Below are 27,619 nucleotides of genomic sequence, written 5' to 3' on the forward strand. Positions count from 1 at the left end.
GAGGACGCCGGCAGGTCAACCAGCATCACTTAGAACCACCTTCCACCTCCTCGTGGGGAGGACCTTCACCACACAAAGCCCACAGGCTCAAGCTGGGTGACACAGACACAGAAAACCACCACTGCTGACGGACCTTTCATTCTGGGGGTATTTTATTAAGATAAACACTCAAAAATTCCCCAAGTACCTCCACTTTCCAACAAATTTGGGAAACCATATCCCCAAATTTCAAGGAGCTCAGTTTTAAGTCAGAGGAAAAAGTCATTCATACAGGACAACAGGAGATAGAACATTCGTAATTCTACACACATACTCAACTTGTTTCATGGCAGACAGAGACTGAGCCCTGGGAGGTTCACTAGTCCTCCAGTTAGCCTACCGAAGGACTAACTTGCCCAGTGAGCTGCTGTAAAAAGCAGCCTGCAAATACCAGCCTACAGTAGAAGCGCTCTCTCTCTAGTAATAAAGTGTCTGATGATGTCCGTAGCACCCACACCTCTGTGATGAGACAGACGTGCTGTTACTAGGAAAAGGCACTCGGTTTGCCTCTGCAATGAAGCCAGCCTCCCAAGGGCAAGAGCCATACTGGCTCTTCCGTCCACAGTGCAAGCACTTTGCACCTGGATGCTCTTAGTCAGCATTTCTTAAACATCAGTTTGCAGTCGGTCAGACTATGAATCAAACTTCTCACCGAAAGGAGATAATGAGCGGTTAAGAGGCAGCATATGAACAGGGACCGTGGCACTTTGAAGAGAACACAGCCCCTGGCACGCAAGGACGCCCACCACCTTCTCACTGCTGCTGGGGCTGCTGGGAAGAAAGCGCAGAGGGCGGCGGCCTCACGGTGCACCGACGTCCCGGGGGGCCCGCCCCAGGCCCGTGTGTCGCTCCTGTGCCCCTGGCCTTGGCTTCCTCATTGTGAAAGGCAAGCCCCACCTCAGGCTGTTGACTTGGGTTCCTTCCACCCTTAAGAGAACTGACGCCATTAGTGCTACTTATATTGTAGGATTGGTTCTCAACAGTTTCTACATTTTCTGTAATTCCGAGTATCTCCAATTACTAGTAAAAACCATCATATATGAGCTTTTATGAGTTGGATATTATAAGTACTCAAGATACATAATACTAATGTTCCTATTTAACCTTAAAAATTCCAATGTCCTCATTTTTACATTCAGAAAAGGAAAGCTGGCTTAGAAAACCTTATTAACTCATATTTAATCATATGACAAAAATGACACTATGGCAAGGGATATAAGGATTACGCGTATCAATTAGACACAAAGTTCTTAGTCTCTAAAGCTGAATTCCTAGTAAGTTTAAGTGTTCTTGTGTTAGAACAACTCCAAAATGATGTATTTTCTCAAAGGATGGCAGGTATGGGGTGGGAGAATGACTTACGAATTAACCATGGATTGTTTAGATACAATTATTAACTGCCAAGGACCATGATTTCAATGATATTCAGAGTCTCAAAGCTATTTCATTAAAAAAAAAAAAAAAGGAAAAAAAAGAAAAGAAAGAAAATTACCCCTTATCTAGAAGACTATTTGTGAGACTTACGGAGCTTAAACCTTCATGGCTGAGTGTTCCGTAATACATTCCCCATGAAATGGTCTCTGAAAATGCCTATAATTAAAAACAGAACAGTAAAAAAAAAACAAAACCAAGCGGCTTACTCTCTTGTTGGTGAGTTAGCGGAAGATTCCTTTTTTGAATCAGGAGAGCTCAGGGTTTGCAAAATACAATGATGTTTCCCTGTGAGTGGGGCATCTCCTTCTTGCCCAGCGAGGATTAAATTTAAGGCCTCGGTTCCGTCTTCTCCCTCCACGTTGTCACCTGGATTTGGCTGTGGTTCTGGGCTCTTTAAAATCAGATCATCTTCACTTACAGACACTGTGAGGTCACTACTGCTGATCGAACTTTCCTCTGCCTCCTCTTCCTGCATTTTCCTGAAAGGCTTCTGTGACTCTGGGTCCCCACAAGGAAGATGATCTGTCACAGGGGATATAAACAGATTACTGATCATGAACTTCAGGGAGAAGTGGGTAAGATGTTCTACCTCACAGAGCAGAATTCGTCATCCATGAGAAATGTGCAGAAACAATCCACAGCTATTTGCAGTATTTTAAAACTTATGAAAATTTTAAAAAAATTCACAGTGGGTTTAAAAAATCAGAGAACTTACTTGCAAAAGTATTTCCACATGTGTATTTAAGAAATCATCAGAATGGAATTTGTTGGCAAAGTAACCACTTTGTTTTTTGACAGATAAAATTAGACAGTATTTGTATTCTTACCTAAGACCACCACCGCCCAGAGAAACTAAATACCCACAAAAATCAGCAGACAATCGCAGCCTCTCGCCCCACCTGAGGAAGCTGCCCAGGCAGACGGCCTCTCTGGAGGACACTTGTTTTCGGATGTGCCGTATTCTGAGGCTGATGCCGGAGGCACTGGCAGTCCGGCTCTGTCTTCCTCTACTTCATTATGTTCCCATGTCAGAATTGCTCCCTCGGATCCCTCGGATCTGCTGGAACTGTCACCCTTTAAGTCACTGGCTCTGTTCTCTGGACTTAATCTTCTCCATGACGGGGAATGGAGTTCAGCAGACTTCTGGCCCTCAGATAAATTACTTCTGCCCTGACGTGTGCTGCCTTCCGTCTCCAAGCAATGAGTCTGTTCCTCCTCGGACCACGCGCCAGCTGTGACTGGCGTTTTCTCACCCATCTGAAGACATGTCTTTCCATCTGTTTTGTCAGACTTACTTAAGCACCGCGTGTCACTATTAGTTTGTACTACACAGCTGCCTGTCACATTTCTGCTCTGGGCTGTCTGCCGGTGTGAACGTGGGTCAGGGATTGAAAAGTTCTTTGTGGGCTGGGGGGGTTTCTGCTCCGTACTGAAATCTCCCATGCTTGAGACAGCTGACAGGTGACGGCCCATAAAGGTTGTTGCTGGCTGATACAATCCTCTTGACACGGCTGTCTGGCTGTTAATTTCAGCCAGCATTACAACCTGTAGCACCAAAAAAGAGATGCAGGTTAAACATACTGTGTATGAACAACTGGGTTATTTAGGTTGTTTTCAGAAATGAAATGAGGTAAAGGCAGCCTGACCTATGAAATCAACACCTCCCACATTTTACAAAGCTCATGGCTTCCTGCAAAATGAATGACCAAAACAGCGTAGTCCACACTGTTTACATGTGATAACGATGTTGGCTCACAAGGCAAACACTGTCTAGAAACTGTGGAATCTGTATTTTTCAAAAAGAGATACATACATTACATTGCAAAACACGTGCATGTACTTAATGCCACTGAACTGTGCACTTAAGCTTGGTTTAAATGGTAAATTTTATGTTCAGCATATTTGAGCACAATTGAGAAAGTAAGCTGTGAGTTCTAACCACTTTCCACAGAAGATTGGGCTGATGGAGCTAGGGAGGTGTTTGACACCAAGAAAAGGGGCAGCATGTAAAGGGCTACTGGGGCTTTCAAAACTCTATTTCTAGTATTGTGTGTAATAAAAAAAACCCTCTAATAACCACATACTTATGATTGAATTAAAATATACTGCATGTGTGCAAAATAACCATAATTTCCTATCAAACTGCAAATAACAACTGCAATTTTTCCTGAACTACTTGAAGAAATTTTAAAGACATTTAAAGCAATTTAAATTTACTGGCATGTCTACGGGGAGAATGAGCACTGTCTCTTCCTTAGAAAGAGGTGGGGCGGAGTGCGGAGAGGAACAGAGCAGTCAGTTCAGTGGCCTGATCTGGGGCACACAATGGGAAGCAGACTGGGAAGTAACAGTCCTACAGCCTTAGAGAAGTTAACTGCTTTTCTTCCAAAGGGATCAAAGCTTCTCCACATACGTAACACATTTAGTCCACAGAGGACGGGAGAAGAGATGGAGAGATGCATTTGCACCCCTCCTCTGCAGATGGAAAAACTGAGGCCAGTGTTTTCAGAGAGAACATGCCATTCACATGGCTGAGACAGACGCCAGGACTCACTTCTCTACAAACATACTCTCTCTCCTATTTCCAAAGATAAAACAAACAACTTTGAAGCTAAAACAACTAAAAAGGGATGTCAGAGAAAGAGTAGAACAAGGACCTCTCAACGTCCTCTGCTCTGTAAAAGAAACAATAACACTGGAAAACATCTTGAGAATAACTTTTCAAACTCTGGAAATTAACCAAAAGCTTGCAGCAATCTGCGGAGCATTGATTCAAGAAAAACATCTGAATCGTGGTAAGAACGGTGCACCTCACATTTTAACTTGCCCTATTCCCACTTACCCCTCCTCAGATCTAGAGTAACCTTGGAAATCAGCAGCCTTATAGACACTGAAAGGGAGCAAAGAAGGATCGGAACCCCTTCAAAGCCCACTGCCAGAGAGCTGTCGTGATCTGACCTGTCTAGTGAGTTTCCGCAAGACCACCCTCACAAGACTGTGTTTATTTGACCTGACTTAGAGCGGACATCATGCAGAGAGCCTTTCCCCTAGGGGCAGTTATTAAAAATAATCAGAAGTAATTGTTTAATATTGAGGCTGCCTAAGGCAATGGATAACAGTTGGGCAAACAACAGGGTAACTGAAATAACGTAAAAGGAAAAGCTGGTGAACGAGATGTTCACAGGGGGCTTTGGAAAGCTCCAACATACTACTGGAAATCTAGACTACGGGCAGCTCAGGAGAAGTCCTGAGAAGGGCCTAGGCTCTCACTTCAGGCTTACCTTGAAGCTCTGCGCTGGCACTCATGTGATGGCTAAGGTGGAGCTGTAAACTGCCCGGATGAGTGTTGAAGGTGTGCCCCAAAACACACCCAAAGCCCCTTGGCAAGGACTGTGAGACTTACTGGTTTCAGGCATTTAAAGAAAGCTCTGTCTAATCATTGGCTGGTATCTAAGCTAACTGAACAGAACCTCAGTGACAACATATCACAAAGAATACAGACTTTACATAATTAATTCAGAAAGTCACTAAACAAACACACAAAAACAATAAACTCTGGGCAGGGGTAGAAAATGATGCTCAGAGTGGCCATATTTTTATTATTTAAAATGTCCAAACGTTAACAGAAAGTGACGAGTCATTAAAAGAAACAAGAGGGTATGATCCATACAGAGTGGGGGAAAGGCAGTCAAGAGAGACCATCCCTGAGGACGTGCAGACGTTGAATTTACTAGACAAAGGCTTGAAGTCAGCTAGTTTAGATACGTTCAAAGAACTAAAGGAAATCATGTCTAAAGAACTAAGGGAAAGTATGAGAAATATATCCAAATGGAGATGATCAATAAAGAGATAGAAATTATTTAAAAAACAGAAACAAACAGAAATTCTGCAGTTGAAAAGTACAATCACCAGAATGAAAATTCAGTAGAGGGGCTTGGCAGAGAAGAAAGAATCAGGCAGAGAAGGAAGAATCAACATACCTGAATATAGGTCAATTCAGAGTCTCCAGATTGAGGAAAAGAAAGAAAAAGAGTGGAGGAAAATGAACAGAACCTCAGAGACTGGTGGGACATCATCAAGTTCCCAAACTTGATGAGAAACATTAATTTACACATCCAAGAAGCTCAACAAGCCCAAGTGTAACAAACTCAAAGAGAGCTTCACCTAGAGGTACCGTAATCAAACTACTGAAAGTCAGAAAAAGAGAATCTTGAAAGCAAACATAGAGAAGGGATGCCTCACATAGAAGGGATCCTCAGTAAGCGGTGACTTATCATCGGAAACCATGGAGGCCAGGGAGCAGTAGGATAACATAATCAAAATGCTGGAAGAAAAAGACTGGCAATCAAGAATTCTATATCCATCAAGACTTTCCTTCAAAAATGAAGAATTAAAGGAAACAAGAAAACAAAAAAACAAACAATGAAGGAGAAACAACACTGTAATTCAAATACACTTCAATTAAAAAAAAAAGTTAATCCAGTTTGGTGCAGCCATTGTGGAAAACACTATGGAGATTCCTCAAAAGACTAGGGATAGACTTACCATATGACCCAGCAATCCCACTCCTAGGCATATATCCAGCAGGAACCCTAATTCAAAAAGACACCTGCACCCCAATGTTCATAGCAGCACTATTTACAATAGCCAAAACATGGAAACAACCTAAATGTCCATCGACAGATTACTGCATAAAGAAGCTGTGGTATATTTATACAATGGAATACTATTCAGCCACAAAAATGACAACATAATGCCATTTGCAGCAATATGAATGTCCCTGGAAAATACCATTCTAAGTGAAATTAGCCAGAAAGAGAAAGAAAAATACCACATGACATCACTCATAAGTGGAATAAAAAAAGAAAGAAGGCAAATGAACTTAAATATAAAACAGAAACAGACTCAGAGACATAGAATACAAACTTGTGGTTGCCAGGGGAGAGGGGGGTGGGTAGGAATAGACTGGGAGTTCAAGATTTATAAGATACTGACAGGTATATATAGAATAGATAAACAAGTTTACACTATATAGCACAGGGAAATATATACAAGACCTTGTGGTAGCTCACAGTGAAAAAGAATGTGAAAATGCATATATGTATATTCATGAATGACGGAAAAATTTTGCTCTACACCAGAAATTGACACAACATTGTAAACTGACTAACTCAATTAAAAAAAAAGTTAAAAAGAATGAAGGAGAAATAAAATGTTCCTCACTAAACAAAAACAATTTGTCACTCTTGTACCCTTCCTATAAGAAATACGACAAGAAGTCCTTTAGGCTGAAATGAAAAGACATTACACAGTAATTCAAGTCCATGTTAAGAAATAAATAGCACTAGTAAGGGTAACTACATTGTATTTGGGCTATAAATACTTTTTTTGTGTGTAACTCTTTTTTCTCCTACATGATTCAAGAGACAACTTCATCAGGCAATAATTGTAAATCTATGTTGTAGAGCAGCATATAAGATACAAAAACACAGTTTGCATTACAATAATATCATGAAGGAGCAGATAAGGAATGGAGCTATACAGGATCGAGGTTTTGGCATGCTACTGAAATTAAGTTGCTATTAAATTGTTAAACTTGATTTAAACTGTTAAAAACAGTTTGAGATACAATTCACCAGTCATAAAATTCATACTTTTAAAGTATACAATTCAGGATTTTTAAAGTATATTACAGAGTTGTGCAGTCATCAGTCAACTTTTGAACATTTTTATCACCCCAAACAGAAACCCCATTCTCTTTAGCAATCACTCCCCATCCTCCTTGATCCTCCCTCAGTCCTAGGCAACCGTTTACCTACCTGTCTGTCTCTAATATTTGCCTATTCTGGACATTTCATATAAATTGAATTACACAATATTTTTTGACTAACTTCTTTCATTTGACACAATCAGGGTTTATACACACTGTAGCAGGTGTAAGTGTTTCATTCTGTTTAATGGCTGGTGACATTCCATTGCATGGATACATCACATTTTGTTTATCCATTTGTCAGATGATGAACATCTGAATTGTCTGCACTTTTTAGCTATTAAGAAAACTACTGCTATGAACATCTGTGTACAAGATTTTGTATGGATACAGGTCTTCACCTTTCTGGCATGTGGAGTTGCTGGGTAATATGGTAAGCACGTCTTAACATTGTGAGGAACTGTGAACTGTTTTCCAAAGTGGCTGCACCATTTTACATTCCCACCAGCAATTATTTAAACTTCATTACCAAAAAAAAAAAAGAAACTTGCAAAAATTAACTGCCGTGCACTACAAGGCAATGCTACATGTGAAGTGGCTCAACACTTGCAAAGTAAAATACTGGCTCCAGTAAAATACCAGCAGGGCTTCCACAGGGGGGCAGCTTTCCCACCTGCTGAGATCAGGCACCAAGACAGGTGTTTCTTTTTTTTTTTTTAAGATAGTCTGTCATTTTGTTTGCTTTGCAATAGGAAATGGGGTGGTCTTGCTTTATTATGTGTCTTCTCAAAGCAGTTTTCACATTATTGTTGACAGTGGAATAATATTAGGAACTGAAAAGTTTTTTGAGAGACACACGTTATTGCCAAAGGAAGGAGCGTGTGTCAGTGTTTAAGGATCTGACACAATGATCACCTTTTCTAGGCCTTCCTATTACTTTCTGTAGTTGAGTGCTTGAGGTAAATCTATAATCCAAGATTTTAGTTCAGTTCTTCCTTTTCCTGTCACAGTTATCCATCTGTAGTCTCTTAAAAAATACTAGACAGATGTTACAACTGATACCACAGAAATATAAAGAATCATAAGACTACCACAAATAACTATATGCCAACAAACTGGACAACTTAGACGTGGATAAATTCCTACAAACATACAACCTATCAAGACTGAATCAGGATGAAACAGAATCTGAACAGATCAATGACTAGTAATGATACAGAATCAGTAATTAGAAACCTCCCAACAAACAAAAATCTAGGACTAGAGAGCTTCACTAGTGAATGCTACCAAACATTCAGAGAATACATACCAATCCTTCTCAAACTCTTCCAAAAAACAGAAGAGAAAGGAACTCTTCCAGACTCATTTTATGAGGTCAGTGTTACCCTATACCAAAACCAGACAAGGCTGCCACAAGAAAAGAAAACTACAGGCCAATGTCCCTGATCAACATAGATGAAAAAATCCTCAGCAAAATATTACTAAGCAGAATTCAACAATACATTAAAAGAATTATACACCATGACCAAGTGGAACTTATTCCAGGAATACAAGGATGGTTCAATTATCTGCAAATCAGTAAATGTGATATACCACACCAAGAAAATGAAGGATAAAAGTCCTATTATCATCTCAACAGCTGCAGAAAAAGCATTTGACAAAATTCAACATCCATTTATGATAAAAAAAAAAACTATCAACAAAGCAGGTACAGAGAGAACATATTTCAACTTAATAAAGGCCATATATGACAAACCCACAGCTAACATCATACTCAATGGTGAAAAGCTGAAAGCATTTCCTCACAGATCAGGAAGGAGACAAGGATACCAACTTTTGCCATTTTTATTCAACATAGTATTGGAAGTCCTAGCCAGAGCAATTAGGCAAGAAAAAGAAATAAAAGGCAACCACACTGTAAAGGAACAATTAAAACTGTCCCTATTTGCAGATGGTATGTATTATATATAGAAAACCCTTAAAGACTCTATCAAAAAACTGTTAAACAATCCCATTCACAATTGCATTAAAAAAAAAACCTAGAAATACATTTAACCAAGGGAGTGAAAGACTATAAATTGAGAACTATAAGATGCCAATGAAAAAACTGAAGAAGACATAAATAAATGGAAGATATTCTGTACTTATGGATCGAAAGAATCAATATTAAAATGTCCATACTATCCAAAGCAATCTACAGATTCAATGTAATCCTATCAAAATTCCAATGGCATTTTTCACAGAAACAGAATCATCTTAAAATTTGTATGGAACCACAAAAGACCCAAATAACCAAAGCAATCTTGAGAAAAAAAAAGTAAAGCTGGTGGCATCATGCTATTTGATATATAAGTTCTTTGATTCCAAAATATATTACAAAGCTATAGTAATTAAAACAGCATAGTATTGGAATAAAAACAGACACGAAGATCAATGGAACAGAATACAGACCCCAGAAATAAACCCACATATACATGGTCAATTAATTTACAATAAAGGAGACAAAAACATACAATGGGCAAAGGACAGTCTCTTTACTAAGTGGTGTTGGGAAAACTAGATAGACACTTGCAAAAGAAAAACTAGACCACCACCTAATACTATGTACAAAAACTAACTCCAAATGAATGTAAGACTTGAATGTAAGACCTGAACCATAAAACTCCTAAAAGAAAATACAGGTGATAAGCTTTTTGACGTAAGTCTCGACAATGAATTTTTTAATCTGACACCAAAAGCAAGAGCAACAAAAGCAAAAATAAACATGTGAGACAACATCAAACCAAAAAGCTTCTGCACAGCAAAGGAAACCATCCACAAAATAAAAAGGCAACCTACCGAATGGGAGAAAATATTTGCAAATCATTTATCTGTCAGGGGGCAATATCCAAAATGTATATAGAACTCATAATTCAAGAGCAAAAAATTATCTGATTAAAAAATGGGCAGAAAAATTTGAATAGACATTTTTCCAAAGACAACACAGAGATGGCCAAGAAGTACAAGAACACATGCTCACTATCACTAATTATCAGGGAAATGCAAGTCAAAACCACAGACAGATATCACCTCACACATGTCAGAACTGCTATTATGAAAGAAAAGAAAAGAAAAGAAGTAAGTGTTGGTGAGGATGTAGAGAAAAGGGAAACTATGCACTGTTTGGTGGGAGTGTAAACTGGTACACTGTGGAAAGAGTATGGAGGTTCCTCAAAAAATTTAAAACAAAACCACTATATGTTCCAGCAATTCCACTTCTGGGTATTTAACTGAATGAAACAAAAACACTAACTTGAAGAGATACATGCACCACAGGTTCATGGCAGCATTATTTACAATAGCCAAGACATAGAAGCAACCTAAGTATAACTGATGGTGAGTGGATAGAGAAGTTGTGGTAAAAATACACAATGGCATATTATTCAGCTATAAAAAATGAAATCCTGCCATCTTCAACAACATGGATGGATTTTGAGGCATTATGCTAAGTGAAATAAGTCAAAGAAAGAACTATACTGTACGATCTCTCTTACATGTGGAATCTAAAACAAACACAAACCAAGCCCACAAATATAGAGAACAGATGATGGCTGTCAGAGGTGGGAGGTAGGGGATGAAAGAAATGGGTAATTTTTCTTTAGGTTAAATAAATTGACTATATATTGGGAGCTGGGGAAAGTGACAGCAAAGCAAATGAATATACTTGAAAATGCTTACTAGTGAACAGAAAGTAACTTTTAAAATCAGGAGTTCATCTTTACTGGGGGAAGGGGAGAGGACCTATTATGGAGGTATCAGCAAGGTTAGAACTATTCTAACCATGTGACTGGAAATCAATGACAGCTTTCAGAGCAGGCGACTCTTGACTATTACTGCACTGTGAAAAATACATTTGTACTGTATTTCACGTTTTGCAGAATGCTAAGGTAATCTTTATTTTTAACATATTAATTTTTTTTCCCACAGACAAGGGAACTGGTAAGTACTAAGGCGAATGCAGAATGCAAAATGGAGCTATCAGGCCTAATTTCCAGCTTTTCACACAATATAATACTGTTCTTACTTTCTATGTAAGCAAGTCCTTAAGTCATACTAAGATTGCCAGAAATTCCTTAATAAAAATTTACATATAAGATGCTGAAGGAATTATTTACTTTATTGTGTGTTATAAACTGAATTGTGCGCCCCCCCCCCTTATGTTGAAGCCGTCATCTCCAATGTGACTGTATTTAGAGACGGGACTTCTAAGGAGGTAATTAAGGTTAAGTGAGGTCACAAGGACAGAGCTTTAATCCAACAGGACTTATGTCCTTAGAAGGGGCAGAGACATCAGAGATCGCTCTCCACACACATGCACAGAGAAGCCACCTGAGGACACAGAGAGAACAGCCATCTGCCGCCCAAAGAGACAGCTCTCACGAGAAGCCACCCCAGTTGGCACCCTGACCTTGCCTCCAGACGCCCAGCCTCCGGAGCTGTGAGAACATGAATTTCTGTTTAAGCTACCCAGTCCATGCCACTGTGTCGTGGCAGCCCAGGCTGACGAGGGCATCACGACAATGTGGTTTTTAACTCTTCTTTCATTCTGCCACTGGGACAGCTTATAGACGCAACTGAATGTTGACAACCGAGCGAGCACACAAGGAGAGGTTACTGGCCATACAAGCTAACAGAGGATGGAACTACCAAAATTTTAAAATGGATCCATTAAATTTAGGCTTCAAAGGTATGTTCTGTAAGTTATTTTGTATTGTAATCACCTAAAATCACCTACGACCAGTTGTTACCACCAGGTAGCTTTACCTCCCGTTCGCTAATTCAGAGGCACCTCCCCTCCCCACCCTCCGCCCATTCCCCCTGCAGGCCTCTCCACTATTGAAGGTACGTGCTGAAAAACCGGCACACCCTTGTATGGTCACCTAGTGGAGAAGGAGACGATGAGGACAGTGACGGCGGGGAGGGTGGCCACAGGGTCAGTGAACACTTGTCCTGCACCAGGTGTCCAGCCGACTTTTATGCATTACCTTTTCTAGCCCTCACAACCACCACGGTATCACTGCCGCTCTGGCAAGGTTCAGCCAGGTTGAACAATGTGCTCTTGGTCATTGGAGTCAAACCCAAATACAAGGACGCCAGTGCCCATCGCCTGTGCCACAATACTCAAAACTGAGTAAGTTAAACTCAAGTTGCGTTATTAAACTACAACTTTTCTGAAAGAAAAACCATAAAAATTCCTAATAATGAATCTGAAGTGGATGTCTGACTTCTTACTAAATTCAACCAGTACAAACTCAGGCAGCACCTGGGTCAGCTGGAATATTACCACTCACTCTCTCCCAAGGTTAGGCGAAAACGCACCATCTAAATGAGTAACTCAAATACTTCACGCGATACATCTAGGCTGGTTTTATTCAACCAGGAATTTCTCCCAACTTTTGAGAAGCATTTGGCCAACACCACCTTAGAAGGCAGTACAGCAGGGTGGCTGAAACACGGACGCTGAAGCCAGCGTGGTCTGGGTCAGAGTGTGGGCTCTGCCTAGCAGCACAGTCCTGGGCAAGTTAATCAACTATCTAATGCTACCAGAATTAGAAGCAGGAGGAACCCCCTGCATAACCACTGCCACATGGCCCCTGCAGGATAGCTTCCAACCGTGGGAGCAGAGCACCCCAAACAGCCTTCAGCCCTGTGATGCTCCTCTCTGGTCCTTCACGTTCTCCAGCCCTGGGAGAACAGAATCTTTCTGTGAAGCATCCAGTCCACTTCTGCTTTTAGTAGAATATGTTTCACAGTATAACAGTTCAAAGAAACTTCACAACCCCCACCCCCAAATCCAGGCTCTCACTCACAAATGCCATCTCGTCTCTCTCGGTACAATTTATGTGTTCATGTGCTGTGTATATGCTCTAGTCACTGCTGCTACTGAAAACTGAGCAACAAGAAGAGCATGCCTAGAGACCAACGGAATTAGAGTTCACCCCAAAAGAGAAAAAGACAATGTGTAACAGAGGAGAAGGATTACTGTATTGCAGTAAAACCTGTGAGGATCCAGACGGGGCCTGCACTTTGTCTTCTTGCTGTCTGTTAACCACCACCACCGAAGGTTACTAAGTACACTCACCTGGAAACAAGCCTGGGGGCCAGCAGGCCAGTGATGACGCCCCACAGGACTCTCAGGAGCAGCCACTGGGTGCAGGAAACACCGGATGACACACTGTGAACCAAGCTAGACTTTCACACTGAAAACAAGGCAACTATGACCTGACCCGACGGCTCTCCTCAGTAGAGCACCCAAGTTACTTCTTTTGGTTGAAAAGTTGCACAACCACTTTCTAAAGATATATTGTTCTATAATTCAGAATTATCATTAACTTGATAGCTCCTCTCCCCTTCATTAGCGTTTTCCACCCAATTAGCTTTTTCCACCCCAAGTCAGGTCCTCGGTTCAGCCCTCACATCTGAACACATGTGAGATGTCCTGGTTTCCTCTGCCCCGCCAGCCCTTTCCTGCAGCTCATCCCGCACAGCCCGGCTGGGGACGCGACTACTCCAGGCACAAGTCCTTCCTCCACCTGCCTCTGCACGTGCGCACTGACTCCGGGAGGCGATCTCAAGTCCTCGAGCCTGGGACTAAGTTCCATGATGCACCTTTCCAAGCTTATCTTCTCCCACTTCCCGACAAGAACGTAAGCCTTCAGCCAGACCCACAACCACCCACTGGGCTTCCTGCTTCTACACCCTTGCTCACAACCTCTCCCGACCTGAGAATGTCTATCACATCCCCCATGGCTGACACCTGCCCACCATCCTCGCCAGCCCACACACCACCCGCCCCACCAAGCCATGGATTACTCTCTCTCCATGTGGCTCACATGGCCTGCCCCATGTAACTGGCACTTGGCACGTGCTATCTGGTGCCACAGAAAGAACATGACTTTGTGGGGAGCACCCTGAGGGCAGGCACTGCAGCATTCTGAGAGGGACCCACTGTGGCTTCTCAAACAGAGTATGTGTTCAGCAACGATTTACTTAAGTCAACCACCAGCTTCTGGCCAGCCCCTGGAGCCCAGCGCTCTGGGCACAGAGACTAACCCTTAGGACCGCCCAAGGAGGAGGAGCATGGGTTCCACTGAGCAACAAAATGAACTCAGGTGATCCGGAGCTATTCTGGGTCAGTATATAACAAGGATTAGCTAATTCTGGATTGTGCTGAAATGTCTTCACCTTTCACGTGCTGAAACATCAGTAGGAAACTGAAAAAGGCAGCATATAAATGTCTCAAAACATTACCTAATTGATTCTTACATACAGCTGACAGTCAAAGCTTTCAAGGAGATGACAATTTTAAAAACACTTTTCTAATTATTCTATGCAGTATTTTAAGGAATTGTTGGCTGTATGTCTCTTGCCCTAATTTTAAATATGACTTAAAAGGAGACTATATAAGTATATGTAAGGTTAAGGAATCAGTAGTGCAAATAGGAAAAAAAAGTCTTCCGTTTTACTTAAGTACCATTGACACCACCACACTAACATTGTGTCTATCAGGAAAGGCACAGAAAGAACAAATTGGTTTATAGATGAAAAAACATGCCAATTATTTCATGACCAAATGTCAAACAGAAAGGCTGCCTGAATGGTTCAGAAGTCTATCACAACTACCACATTTGGTGTACATTTAATGGCACAGAAATCATTTATCATTAAAGGCCTTTTTATATGGGTCAAGGCTGCTGGAGCTTGCGGTTTTGTATCTTACAGTTTAAGAATGCTCTAAATTCTAGGTTTTTTAACTTTCTAATCTTTGGGAAGAAAAACTAAAACTTCCTATACACTCAGATTAATGCCTGCTAATGCACAGAAAAAAGAAAAACTAAAACCTTACTCCTACTATAAAAACAAAATCATGTGGCCTCTGTTTCTTTTCTGATAAGAGTCTTAAATACCAAACAGTTAACTGCATAATAACATTCACTGGCAGCCAGGCAGCCTGCTTAGCAGATACATAAAGCAGGTAAAAGGAGAAAAAGTTAATTTCTTGGCTGAATGATTCCATCGGTAGCTGCAGGGCGGACCTGAAAGTCTCTCAGTAAAGTAGCCGCTGATTCTTCTATCAATCTGTCGCACACATTCTCTTCCAAGGAAAGCATTAAATATGAAAATCATATCCCGTTATCATCTGTCCCCAGCTTTCGGCCCAGCAAGCTTTTCTTAATGAATGCTGCAGCCTAAGGGACAGCGCGCGCGGGCTCCTCGGAATAATGGAGTGACGCTGCCATTTCTGCTTATTACAGTATCGCCTGGCTGAGGGGGTTTCACACAGTCACAAGTGACTACTCTTGCCAGCATGCTCCAAGTTATTACAAGATGTTTTCAGACATTTCATCTAAAAGAGCTTTACTGCTTTTAGTGAAGAAAACATCTATGGTCTTGAACAGAATCATTTATATGGAGATGGGTGGGAGGATTAGAAGCTGGCATTATGGCAGACACAGCGGAATTTATTTAAGTATTCCTTGCCATTCTTTTTGTCTGTTGCTTGGATATGCAGTCCTTTCTTTCCACTTTATCTATGAGAAGGTTAAAATGTATGAAATTATGTATACGAAGAAAAGAAGCAAAATGCCACATTTTGTTTACTTCTCGCTTAAAACATTTCTGGACCAAAGAAAAAAGAAGCTACAAAGAATTACTTTGGAAAACACAATTTCACCTACAACAACACTGAGATTTTCTTTGGAGTCTATCTTACACCCACAGTGACTGCCTTACAGCAAATTTAATTGAACAAGATATTAAAGCAATACTCTATAAACAAATGTCTTTAAATAATCAATTAAGGTTTAATCAAAAAGATCTTTGTAATAAAATGATTTTACTTAAAACAATATCTTAACAGATGAACCCTCCAAAAATCCTCTGTTAACAGAAAGTTTATCATTTAATTTATTACCTTTTCTCTGTCTTCATCTTTCAGTTCATGTTTTTCCCCCAGGCTATCTTTTGAGAGTAGCTGCATCTTCTTAATTTGAGCCTCATACTCAATCTAGAGACAAGCAGAGTTTGATCTTGTGAAGGGTATTATTACAACTAGCACCTGTCTATGTTTTCAGTCTTTACGACATACTAGGAACGAAGCAGAAAGTAAAGGCTAATATTACTGAGAAAATTCAACTTACCTTAGAGAACGGTTTCACAAACAACACATTATGAATTCTGTAAGACGTTATATGTTTTAAATAAAACTTGATGGATTTTTTACTTAGTCTTTTATCAATTTAGGAAATAAAACCTTGATATATTAAGCTACCATGAAAATCCAGTTACTTTATTATGAAAGTAACACATTAGATAGTGTTTTCTCGGAAAAGTTTTGTCCTTAAAAAAGGAAAAGAAAGCAATCCTACTGAATTCTTATCTGTATGGTATCTACGTAATATCATGGTCCTATTAGTCACAGCAACAGAGTATATTATTCGCTAGATCATCAACTTAAAATAAATTCTGTTTTCCATGAATACAAACACACTGTAGACGTCAGTGATCAGCACCATAGGAATCAAGTTTGCTCTGGTGCTAATAACGACATACAGATGTCTGCATCATTATCACACTAGAACTGATGAAAGTGATTCCATCATAGAACGACTTTTTCTTAAAAGGAAGGCATAAAAAGCACTTTGATTCATATGTTGGTAATTAAAGCCTTAAAAAGTCCCTGATTGTGGTCCATTGCAGATAAGTATCAGAACATTTTCTAAATTAGGCAGTGATGCATTGCAATTAGAAACACTCCTCTGAGATAATCAAATTAGAAAATTGTTTTCTTAGCAATTTGTTTTCTGAGCCTTTGTTTTGGCATATAAAAAAATGAACAGACAATAATAACCAAAACTGACTTGCCTCCCTCAAAATATCTTAAAAGGTATTACACGCTGCCCCATTTTTAATAACAGTTAAGCAGGGATTTCTTTTTTCTCTATTAGAATGCTATTAACACAACAGATAGCAGCAATGATACAAACAGATACCTAATTAAATAAGTTTCATAAGGCCAGTACAAATGATGAAATAAGCCAAGAAAAGATATAGAAATAAGGCAATTAAGAAACTACAATTTATATCTCTCTGTTCTATACCCACTCCTTTGAACTCCAGAGAGATTTAATTTTTAACCCAAGAGCTTTAAACAGGTATACTCTACAAATTCCAAGAGAAAGTATCTTTAAAAAGAGACAGGGGCAGATTACAAAATAAACAAAACAAACAGATTTATTACATAATAACCTTAAGCAAAAATGCTTTGTTCCTGTGGCTACAAAAGCTCTCTGAGATCAGCTGTAAACATGCACTGGGCATCACACCTGATCTCCTCATTCTGGGATCATTCGGTAACAGCTCCTAAAGACAGAGCACTTTCTCATGGAAATATGAGAGTATTAGTCCATTCATTTCACTGAAGCAAAAAAGTGGTAACTGCATTAGGGCTTCATAAAGAACAGCGAGGAAGTGTCTTTAAGAGTCCAATGTAGAGTGTTCTCCATGCATCTGAAAAATTTATTGAATTGTAAGTACTCCTCTAAATGAATAATGCAAATAAAAACTGTACATTGTATTTGAAATTGAAATAGTTACTGTGATAAGTTGATAACTGATACAAAATAACTCTGCATGATTGAGGCCCATGGATTTGAACTGTTCCTGCTCGTCTTCTTTGCCTTTTATTTTTATACGCAGTACTTGGTTGTTATCCATCCAACCCTCCTCCTGAACACTGGAGAGCAGGGGTTTTCAACCGTGCTCTGCAGAAGCCACAGGGCTCCCCAGTTCCAATTCCTCCTTTACCTGTAGTTAAGCAAAGGGTTCTGCTATGTTTTTTGGGGCAGGGGGAGTTTACGTGGAAAACACTACATAGTTGAATCTCTCCAAGACCTGCTAGCTAAAGATACCTAATGAAGCAGGAGAGCAGATGTCTACCTGCACCTATTTCTCCAGCCATTAGTCTTTCGCATTTTACTCCCTGTTTCTTCTCTGATCAGGTCCCATGTGCTGCTTCTGCCTCCATGAGACATCAGGCCTTGCACTGTATCCTTTCTCCCGGGCGCAGACTCGGGCCCTATTCCCTCATCATGTGGCCTGGATTCCCCACGGTCAACTTGGCTGCTTCAGGGGCCAAACTACTCAGGCCCCAGAAGCATCTGCAGGCCCAGAGCCTCTCTAAGGACAATCCTTGCATCCAGCAACTCGCCTAGGAAAATCTGTTTTAATAAACCCAAGAGCACTGAATCAGCCCACAAGGAAGTGGCTCTGTGCTGTACTGCTTCGCAGCCCTGGGCTAGCTGCTGCCCCTAAATACAGGAGGCCTGTCCTGTTCACTTCCTTACTCTGTACAGGCAATTCATTTCAGCTCAATTCATGAAATCTGTTGACAGTGATCTGGGGTCACAGGCGGAGGAGACGAAGGCCCTGGCAGATCTTTTGTGTCTGGGATAGCTCCACACTCACGACCCATCCCGTTTTCCAATGTGTTCCTTCTGTTCTCCTTTATTCTTATTTACACTTCCTCAATTTCCCCTCGTCACATTACCAGCTGCCTGAAAGCACCACCATTACCTTTTTTTCATACGCTTTCTGTTTTTGTTGGTCTTTGGGACTGTACAGTAATTCTCTGTTACAGAGCTGCACAGGGCTTTAAGATCAGCTGGCTTGGCCTCCTCATTTACAGGTGAAGAAAGGCTACACAGAGTTATGTAAATTGTCTGGTTTGATTCTCAGATGAATATGAGACATGGAGCTACAATTCACAGTCTTTGTGTTTTCTTCTATTTTTTTCCAGCATACAGGCTTCTTAGATGTTGAACTTTTACCAGCAGATATGGTGGGATATTTATTTATTCAACCAGTACACATTAACAGGCAAAACATTTGGTTGGTAAAATGGGATCTGCTCCAGACTTTGTCCTCCAGGAGCCTGAAGGTCATGTCTGCCCACAGTGGCTGTCACAACAATTAGGAGGAACTAAGTAAGAGCTCAAAACATTTGCTCTCCTCAAATTTTACCCTCTACAGGCACATAGAACCTGATGACAGAATTTTCAGTAAGAACCCTATCTTTAAATAATGACATTCTATCTTCAGAACGCCTCTGCTATTAAACACAAATGCTTCTGGAGGAACACCATGGGGCACAGTCAGCACCACCTTCGTTCTCACTCAGCTGTCCATGGTCCATAAGAGAGGACAGAAATGGGGAAAACTTCAGTGGGTGCTTACTGGGTGCGCACTCCAGGACACGCTCTGGGCCAGACACGGAGCGCGCTGGGACGGCAGACGAGGAGCTGGCCGTGAGGTGGGCAGACGGACACGGAAACGAGGACAGCACCGAGGGAAGTGCCTAGCGAGCTCACTATGACACAGACGCCAGGCAGGAGGCAGGGACAGAGGCCTTCTAGCTGAAGGAGGTAGGAGATAATGTGAATGTGGTGCTTTCAAGGGAATCCAAATCGTTCAGCAAGTGTGTCAAAGAGAGCGAGAGTGTGCACGTGTGCGGGATATAAAGACGTAGCAGGTTGTGGGGGAGGCATGGGGGGATGGGGGTAGGGGATGGGGGAATAGTGAGGAAAACGTGGGGGTGGAGGGGAACGTGGGGGAGGGAGAGAGGGGAAGAGATGGGGATGTGGAGGAGACAGGTGGGGAGATGGGGGAGGGAGACAGGAATCGGGGAGCAAGCAGAGACAGGAGGGAGGGACGGGGGTGGTGGGCGAAGGTGGACGGGGAAAGGCTGGGGAGAGGAAGCGGGAACAGCTGCGAGTCTGTGTGAGCGAGACAGAAGGACCGCATGTGTGTGCTGGTGTGCATGGTCAGAAGTTTTTGAAGCCGTGGGGTGGTGTGCGGGCGGAGGCCAGCATCTGGGCTCTGTCCTGAAAAGACCAGGCACGCGAGGATTTCAGGCATAGGAGAAGCGTAACCAGACAATGACCCTCCCGACCTGGGGACCCTCCCTGAGTGCCCAGCATGCCAGCCTCACACCGGCACATAACATGGAAGGCTAAGCAGCCGCTGGCGACCCTCCACACAGGACCCCGGGACCTGCCTGGTGCTCCCACAGTCCAGCACCCTTATCTCTGTGCTCACGGCTCCTCAGGAGCTAGGAGGCCGCCCTGCCTGCAGGAGCATGTGGTCAGTCAGCTCCCCCCCATCCTCAGTCAGGGATGCTCAGGCACCCTGTACGCCTGTCCCAGGTGCTCTGAACTACCTGCCAGGCGCCGATCGTGGTGGTTGACAACACCCCTGTTCTGCCACCCATCCTCCCGTCTCCACTCCCCACCTGCCGACCAGCATCCCTGCCCTTCCCAAACAGGCCCCTCACATCGGAACCCTTGTCTCAGGGTCAGCTCTGGAGAGCGCCAACCTGAGATTAGAACAAAGGGCACCCCAGCAAAACTGCTCTAAGAACCAGCTGAGGCCCTTCCACCAACGCTGCTAAGTCGGGGAGTGGGGGGCAGGAGGAGGGAGAGAAGGGCACAGTCTTCACCCCTGTGAAGATACTCCTGCTGACATTCATGAAGTGAGTTTATTCAGCCTCTTTATCCATCCGATTAGTAGCAATACAGCCACAAAACTGTACTTTCTAAACTACATGACATCACTATCCTTATAAAGCCCTGAAAATAATTATAGGCCCCCAAATACAGAAATAAAATCCAAAAAAATCCATTGAGCTTCAAAGCTTTTAGCCCATTTTAAAAGACCTCAACATTCTATAATTAAGAGGTCCTAGTCCTACAAAGAGGGAGAAATTCAGTAAGAACCACATCTTTAAATAATGACATTGTATCTTCAGAACGCCTCTGCTATTGAACACAAATGCTCCTGGAGGAACGTTAATACAATTTGGGCAAAACCCCCACTTCTCTCACACTGCTTCACTTGGCTTCACTTTCTGGAATTTCACCAGTTAAGAGGTCCATCTGCAGTCACTGGACTCTATTCAAGGGAAAATACCCTGGTATTTTGGAGTGTATGTTCAGAACACCTGGCACCTAAGACTTCCTTGAGGTCAGTCAGCAAAGGGGTGAAGACCTGAGAGCCAAGTGGGGTGGGATTGAGGGAGACAGGGGGCTCCACACCCCTAAGGTTACGCCTGGACGCTGGCACAAAGGGAGAGGCAGGAAGACACCAGAGACAAAGCCCGCTCGGATGCTCAGCTCACCCACGGCTTGCTGAGTCAGTGGTGTCACCAGCATAAGCGTCTGGTTTCTTGGGAACGTAAGGCATCCAGCCTCGGACTCAGGGTCACAGCCAAAGTACAGTTCTCCACAGAACACACATCCCTCCCGACTGCTGCTACATGATCTGCCCTTTTATGCCATCGGCAGATTTCTTTCTAAAGGCATTTCTCGTGCAAAATTCAAAGAGGAACACCTATGTAATTTTTGAATGATATTTATGAATAGAGCTTTACATAGTCCTACAAATTTTGTTTATCATTCTCTTCCTTAAAATGGTTCCCCACCCTGACATTATTTAGCAGCTCATGATAAGGTTTTTAAACACATCCTATCATATGCAACAAATGCTCTCAGTATACAAATATTTACGAAGGATGACGCTTCCTTTCAAACTGCTCCCTCTCACATTTGGTTATAATGCGACAAACAATTAAGTACAGCATCAGTAAGAAAATAAGAAAAATAAGAGGAAAACTTCTATTATTTCCTTTATTTACTGGGAAGAAGAAATTCCCTGCTGTGTCCACCACTTTAATTTTCTCTGCGCAACCTCTGAAAAGAAAAGAGGTTTACAATATTGATAACAACTGCTTTTGAGCTAAGCATTCTGCCTGAGTACTGAGAGAAGCAATGTGGAGTGCTGTCACCAAGACTCACTGCTGCCTGGGCACATCTAGCCTCCAGATCTTGGTTTCTAAATACCTTCACCCACTCAAAGGGACCGCAGCTCCTTGGGTAAGAGGCCACTTTCATGTCTGAGGCATGAAAGTATAAGTAAACCTGGACCACATTGTGCCCAAGAACAAAGAAGGCTCAGAATTAATGGGGTCATGTCAAAAGGATAAAGGGGCCAATTTGAAGAGACTCTCACTAGCAAAACTTGGGAAAATATAAGCAACAAAAGAATAATTACAGTAATTTACAATATACTGACTAAATACAAATTCACAAGTCCGTGGTGATTAGGAGAGAGAGAAGAGATGAGAGAAGGAAAGAAAGCTCTTCTTTACAGAAGAACGCCAGCTAATAGATGCAGAAGATGGAATTAGCAAACAGCGCTTCACAACCTCCACTATAACTGGCGCAGGCATCATTAAGGGTCCTGAAACCACTAGGGAAAAGGCTGCTGAGGAACAGGTATTCCCAGGATATCAAACCACCACACTACAGATAATTTACTGCTTTACAGAGGGAAACAAGGCGCCTTACGACAGAGAGACTGGAGATCACCATGTTAACCACGGCACCAAACTCAGCCTCGCTCTAGGACCGCCTGATGTAACGCTCCTGACAGGTGCAGCAGGACACGTGTAGACCCAGTTGTGATTATTTAGCTTTAATTAACACTCACAAAATCAAAACTTCAGTCCTCAGGGTCACAAGCCACATTTAAGTGCTTAACAGCCGCGCACGGCTGGTGGCTGCCGTATTAACAGCATCAGTCCAGACAGCACATTTCCATCACTACAGAAAGCTCAACTGGGCAGAGCTGGTCTAGACAGAATGCCCAGTTTATGGGAAATATGGGGGACACTACACAAGTTTAATGATGTCTCAAAGAAATAACATGAGCATTCTACAGGCAACTGGCCTGCCTTCTTCAAAAGCCAGTGTCATTAAAAAAAAAAAAAAAAGAAAAGCGGTAAGAGACTGAATTAGATTAAGAGACTTAAAAAAATAACCAAATGTAATGTGTGAACCCCCATTGGCTCTGGGTCTGGAAAAATAGAGACTTCTGGGGGGAACTGGAGAAATTGCAATATTGCCTCAATATTAAAGAATATTATGGAATCACTACTCATTTTCTTAGGTGTGACAACGGTATTATGACAATGGAGGAGACCGCCCTTGTTCTGAGGGGATCCACACGCAAGGTTTTAGGGAGGAAATGTCATGGTTTCTGCAGCATACTTTCAATGGGTCAAGAAAAAATACATACACGCAGGCAAAGCAAATACAGCAAAGTATTTACAGCTGTTACAAACCCCCACAGACAGGAGGGCTCACACACAGCTGAGACGGGCCGCTCCCAGCTCTGGAGGCTGCAAGTCGGAGACCTAGGTGCCGGCACTTACCTCCCGGTGAGAGCCCCCCCACCACGTCATGAGCCACTGCCCCCTCTGCTTTCATGGGGGAAGGGGCCAGGAGCTCTCTGCAGCCTCCATTATGCGGCACTAACCCCACTCACCAGAGCCCCACCCTCACAGCGTGCGCACCTCTCAAAGGCCCCACCTGCTAATAACACCACTTTTGGAGGTTAGGATTTCAACATCTGAATTTAGGCAGGGGGACACAAGCATTCAGACTGTAGCATGAATGTTCATTATAGTAATTCTTTTAATTTTTCTGTGTACTTAAACATTTTATAATAAAAAGCTGGGGAAGACTTTGACAGAGGAAAAAAAGTAAGGGAAGTGCTGAAGCCAACATGTCCTGTAACCAGACGCAGGGGGGTTAACTTGGGCAACAAGCCCCGAACAGCACAAGTGGTGACAACCAAGCCCAGCCCTTCACGCTCGGCACAACTTGTGTAGCAGGAGGTGACCCGCAGCCTAAGGCAACGGGGAGCCCGGGGCACAGAGGGCAGGGATGGCGGTGGTGGTTCTGGATCGTAGAGCCCCCGGGTTCCCCTCCCTGTTCTCCCCCTTGGCCTCCCCGCCCCCTGCCCTACCCGGCCTCCAGGAACAGAGGCCAGAGGCGCCCAGGCCACAGAAGCAAAGCCCTCTAAGGAAGGAGGCCGTCCTAGAGGGAACCCCATGAGGCCAAGAGAGACCACGTGCCAGGCGCTGGGCCGTAGTGGCCAGGCCGGTTTAAGTTAACTACCTGTGTCATATAACAAAGAAGAGGTGTTCCAGCAATTCCTCAACTAAAGCAGAAGTCTGAGAAAATGCACTTTCAAGTTCTCTGAGCAGAAGCTGGCCACGTGGTCTGTCTGCCACCCGCTACTCCCCTCTTGATCCCTACAGCTCCTGCCTGAACCTGGATTTTCATGTTTTTTCCATTTCTTTCTGATACACAGTTTACAAAGCTCTTTGGTTGATCCTTCTGCCCTAAAGCTTACCTTCCTTCAATTTGTCTTCCGTGTTGCTACTAACTATATCTCTAAATACAAATGCTATCATGACAGTTACATCTGCTGTGTTTCAGTAACTCTCCCAATTTTGCAAGATAAAAATCCTTCTTCCTAGTGTTGTACTCAAGTTCTTTCATGGTTAGTCTCATTTTTCTGACTCTTTTTTTTGGGGGGGAGGGTAATTAGGTTTACTGATTTATTTTTTGGAGGAGTTACGAGGATTGAACCCAGGACTTCGTGCATGCTAAGCATGTGATCTACCACTTGAGCTATACCCTCCCCTACTCTTCTTAAACACTCTATGCTTCTTTTATATTGGGAGTACAAGCTCCTTGAGTTCTACATCTATTTAATCCTTGTACTTACAGTGCATAGCACGCAACAGCCACTAAATACGTATTTAGATACTGAATGAATAAACAGTGGATTCAGGCAGAAAAGTGAAAAAAGAAAATATAAAAAATTTTAAACAAAAAACCCTGAAAGTTATTTTATCTAACCCCTTAACAACTAAAATACTAATATCTGACAGCTTTATTCAGTGGTGTTTCCGTATCATGTCAGTGGGTATTGTGGTGTCAGCATTCATATCAACTAAAACAGCATCATGTAAGAGCCCCTCCTGGTCTCAGAGCTGTTCAGTATCTTGACCGTGATGGTAGATACACAAACCTGCACCTGCTAAAACTGCATACTACTTAACATAAACACACACAGATGAAACTGGGGCACTCTGAGTCAGACTCCTGGATTGTATCAATGTCAACATCCTGGCTGTGACATTATGCTACAGCATGCAAACTGTTACCTTTGGGGGAAACTGGGCAAAGGTATACAAGGGATCTCCCTGTACTATTTCTTACAACTTTGTATGACTTAACAATTATTGCAATAAAAATTTCAATTAAAAAAAAAACAGTCGGCCACACGGTAATGAATTCCCAGAGAAAGCTGACAGCTAATCTTAAGGATGAACAACTGAATATTAATGACTGCCACGGACCTGAAACTTACAGCTAAATTTCCAATTTTAGCAAAAAAAAAGACAAAAACCACCCCCATAGTACGAAAACAAGACGTCACCTTCAATTCTTGAAGCTTCTCTGCATTTGTGGCAAAGTGCCCAGCATGAGCTTGGACCTGCTCAAACCTCTTTAAATATTCTTGGTTCCGAGTACGCGCCCTCTTTTCTGACTCACATATTTCCTTCAGGTATTTCTTTAGTTTTACATACTTCAGCTTAACTCTGGAAAAATAAAAGCAGATTTTTACACAATGGAGTTAGAACTGAAGAAGTCTAAAGAGGAGAATTTTCTTTAACAAAACTGTTAATGACACAGGGTATTCTAAGGTATTTTACCCAAATGCTGAAGCCTAAAGGACAAGGGTACATGTGCATTTTTAGAGAGGAAATTAATGCAGCATCACTGAGGTATCACATCTAGGCATAACTCTCCTGAGAAACGGATACAAAACCACATTATACCATTCACACATAAAGATTTATACGGATTTCTTTCTCAAAATTAAATGTGACTTCAAGAGCAGTGACTATGTGGCCATGTTCAGATGGACAGCTTGTTAACATTCTTTTATGAGACAGACAATTTCAAAACCACCTGCTCATACAGAAACAGAATCCAACAATAAACCACAGTCTCTAAACATCAAGCAATTTTGAGGGGGGAAGGTATAGTTCGATGGGAGAGTGCAGTGCTTAGCATGCACGAGGTCCTGGGTTCAATCCCCAGCACCTCCATTAAAACAAATAAATAAACCTAATTACCTCCCCCCTCAAAAATAAAAAAATAAGCCAAGAAATTTTGAAATTTAAAATGCCCTAAAAGCTCTCAGATATTTTAAAGTTTTGTTAGAAATTGCAATGACATACTAAGTGTTAAAATATTTTACGATATATGGACTGTAACTCTACTCAAATTGTGAGAAAACCTTTGGAGACTCTCATTCAAACCCAGGGTCAAAGCCAGCAGGCGGACGGCTGAGCAGTGCCGTCCACTCCCCCCGCAGAACCAACACTGCTCCTCCGCCGCCTCCTCCTTCACGAGTATTTAAGTCATAAAAGAGCCTGGTACACAGCATTTCTACTGTTGGCTCAATAATTATTCACCATTCTCTTTTCAAGCAAAAATAAGTTGAAAACTGCAAAATGTTCACCCTCAAAAACAGATCTGCAAAGATGCTGGAAATGTTAAAAATGAATCAACAAACCTTCAACTCCCACCCCTAAGCCAGTAATTGTCAAGAAATTTTTTATTGTGATAATAATTCTGATCTTGGTTGGCTGTCCCCATTTTTCCTCCTGAACAAAAACCTTAAGGCTGGGTTTACTGCAGCCCACGTCTGCCGTTTCTGACACAAGTGACAGTGATGGAGGTGGAACCCAATGTACTGTCTTTCACACGGGAGTGATGAAAACTAAACCGGGGTGGATAACAGAGGCTCTGGAAAGCCACCGTGCCAGGCTTCTCCTGCGCTCCCCACACTCCCCCGGCTCAGCCTGTCTTCCCAGCAGCACCGGCATGGGCTGCACCTGCTGTCCAGCCTGTCCAGGGCCGCTCTCCTGAGCCTGCAGCAGGGAAAGCCTGGATGTGAAGAGGGGTTATCAGCTCCTGGGGTGGCCCTGACCACAGGGGCAGGGGGGTGGGAACCAGCAGGTAGGGAGCCCCCTCCTGCTGCCCCAGAGTGGACACTAATGAGGGGCAGGGTGGCGTCTCCACGGCTCATCTGAAGGTCCGGACAGATGGAGCCCCGGGGCCCACAGTGGGGACCAGCCCCGTCTCCAGGCTTATGTGACCACTTCCTACAATAAGCTACCACCTGCCCAGATCCGGTCTCAGGCGCTGCCTGCTGGGGGAAGCAGGCCGAGGCAGCCCTGTCAGACAGTCTGGGTTTTCTCCTGCGGGCAGTCAAAGGAAGCCTGCTTTTAGCAAACCACACCCCTGTCTCCCAGGAAACAAGAGGCTGAGAGAGGACGAACTCAGCAAATGGCAGCCTGGTGAAGGTCCTCATCCTCTCTCACGTCACCCGGCCCACCACCACCACCACGCCAGGAAGCCCCCCAGGAGCAGGCTGCGGGAGAAGCCCGCACTCCGCCTTCCATCCCTTCAGTCG

The 27,619-nt window shown here is 42.7% G+C and overlaps 1 protein-coding gene across 3 annotated transcripts in view; it reads right to left on the reverse strand.

Annotated features, from left to right (window-relative positions):
* KIZ (kizuna centrosomal protein) overlaps positions 1-27,619 on the reverse strand; it is a 90,844-nt gene that overhangs the window by 57,917 nt on the left and 5,308 nt on the right. The window contains exons 3-6 of one of the 3 annotated variants that reach the window (XM_074347795.1): positions 25,571-25,733; positions 16,137-16,229; positions 2,373-3,018; positions 1,680-1,995 (exon numbers count right to left, since the gene is read on the reverse strand). In XM_074347795.1, the coding sequence (XP_074203896.1) occupies positions 1,680-1,995; positions 2,373-3,018; positions 16,137-16,229; positions 25,571-25,733 (1,218 nt within the window). The remainder of the gene's footprint in view (positions 1-1,679; positions 1,996-2,372; positions 3,019-16,136; positions 16,230-25,570; positions 25,734-27,619) is intronic. The other 2 variants (XM_074347796.1, XM_074347797.1) reach the window with 2 other exon arrangements.

Source organism: Camelus bactrianus, chromosome 19, assembly GCF_048773025.1.
Source record: "Camelus bactrianus isolate YW-2024 breed Bactrian camel chromosome 19, ASM4877302v1, whole genome shotgun sequence".
Taxonomy (NCBI): domain Eukaryota; kingdom Metazoa; phylum Chordata; class Mammalia; order Artiodactyla; family Camelidae; genus Camelus; species Camelus bactrianus.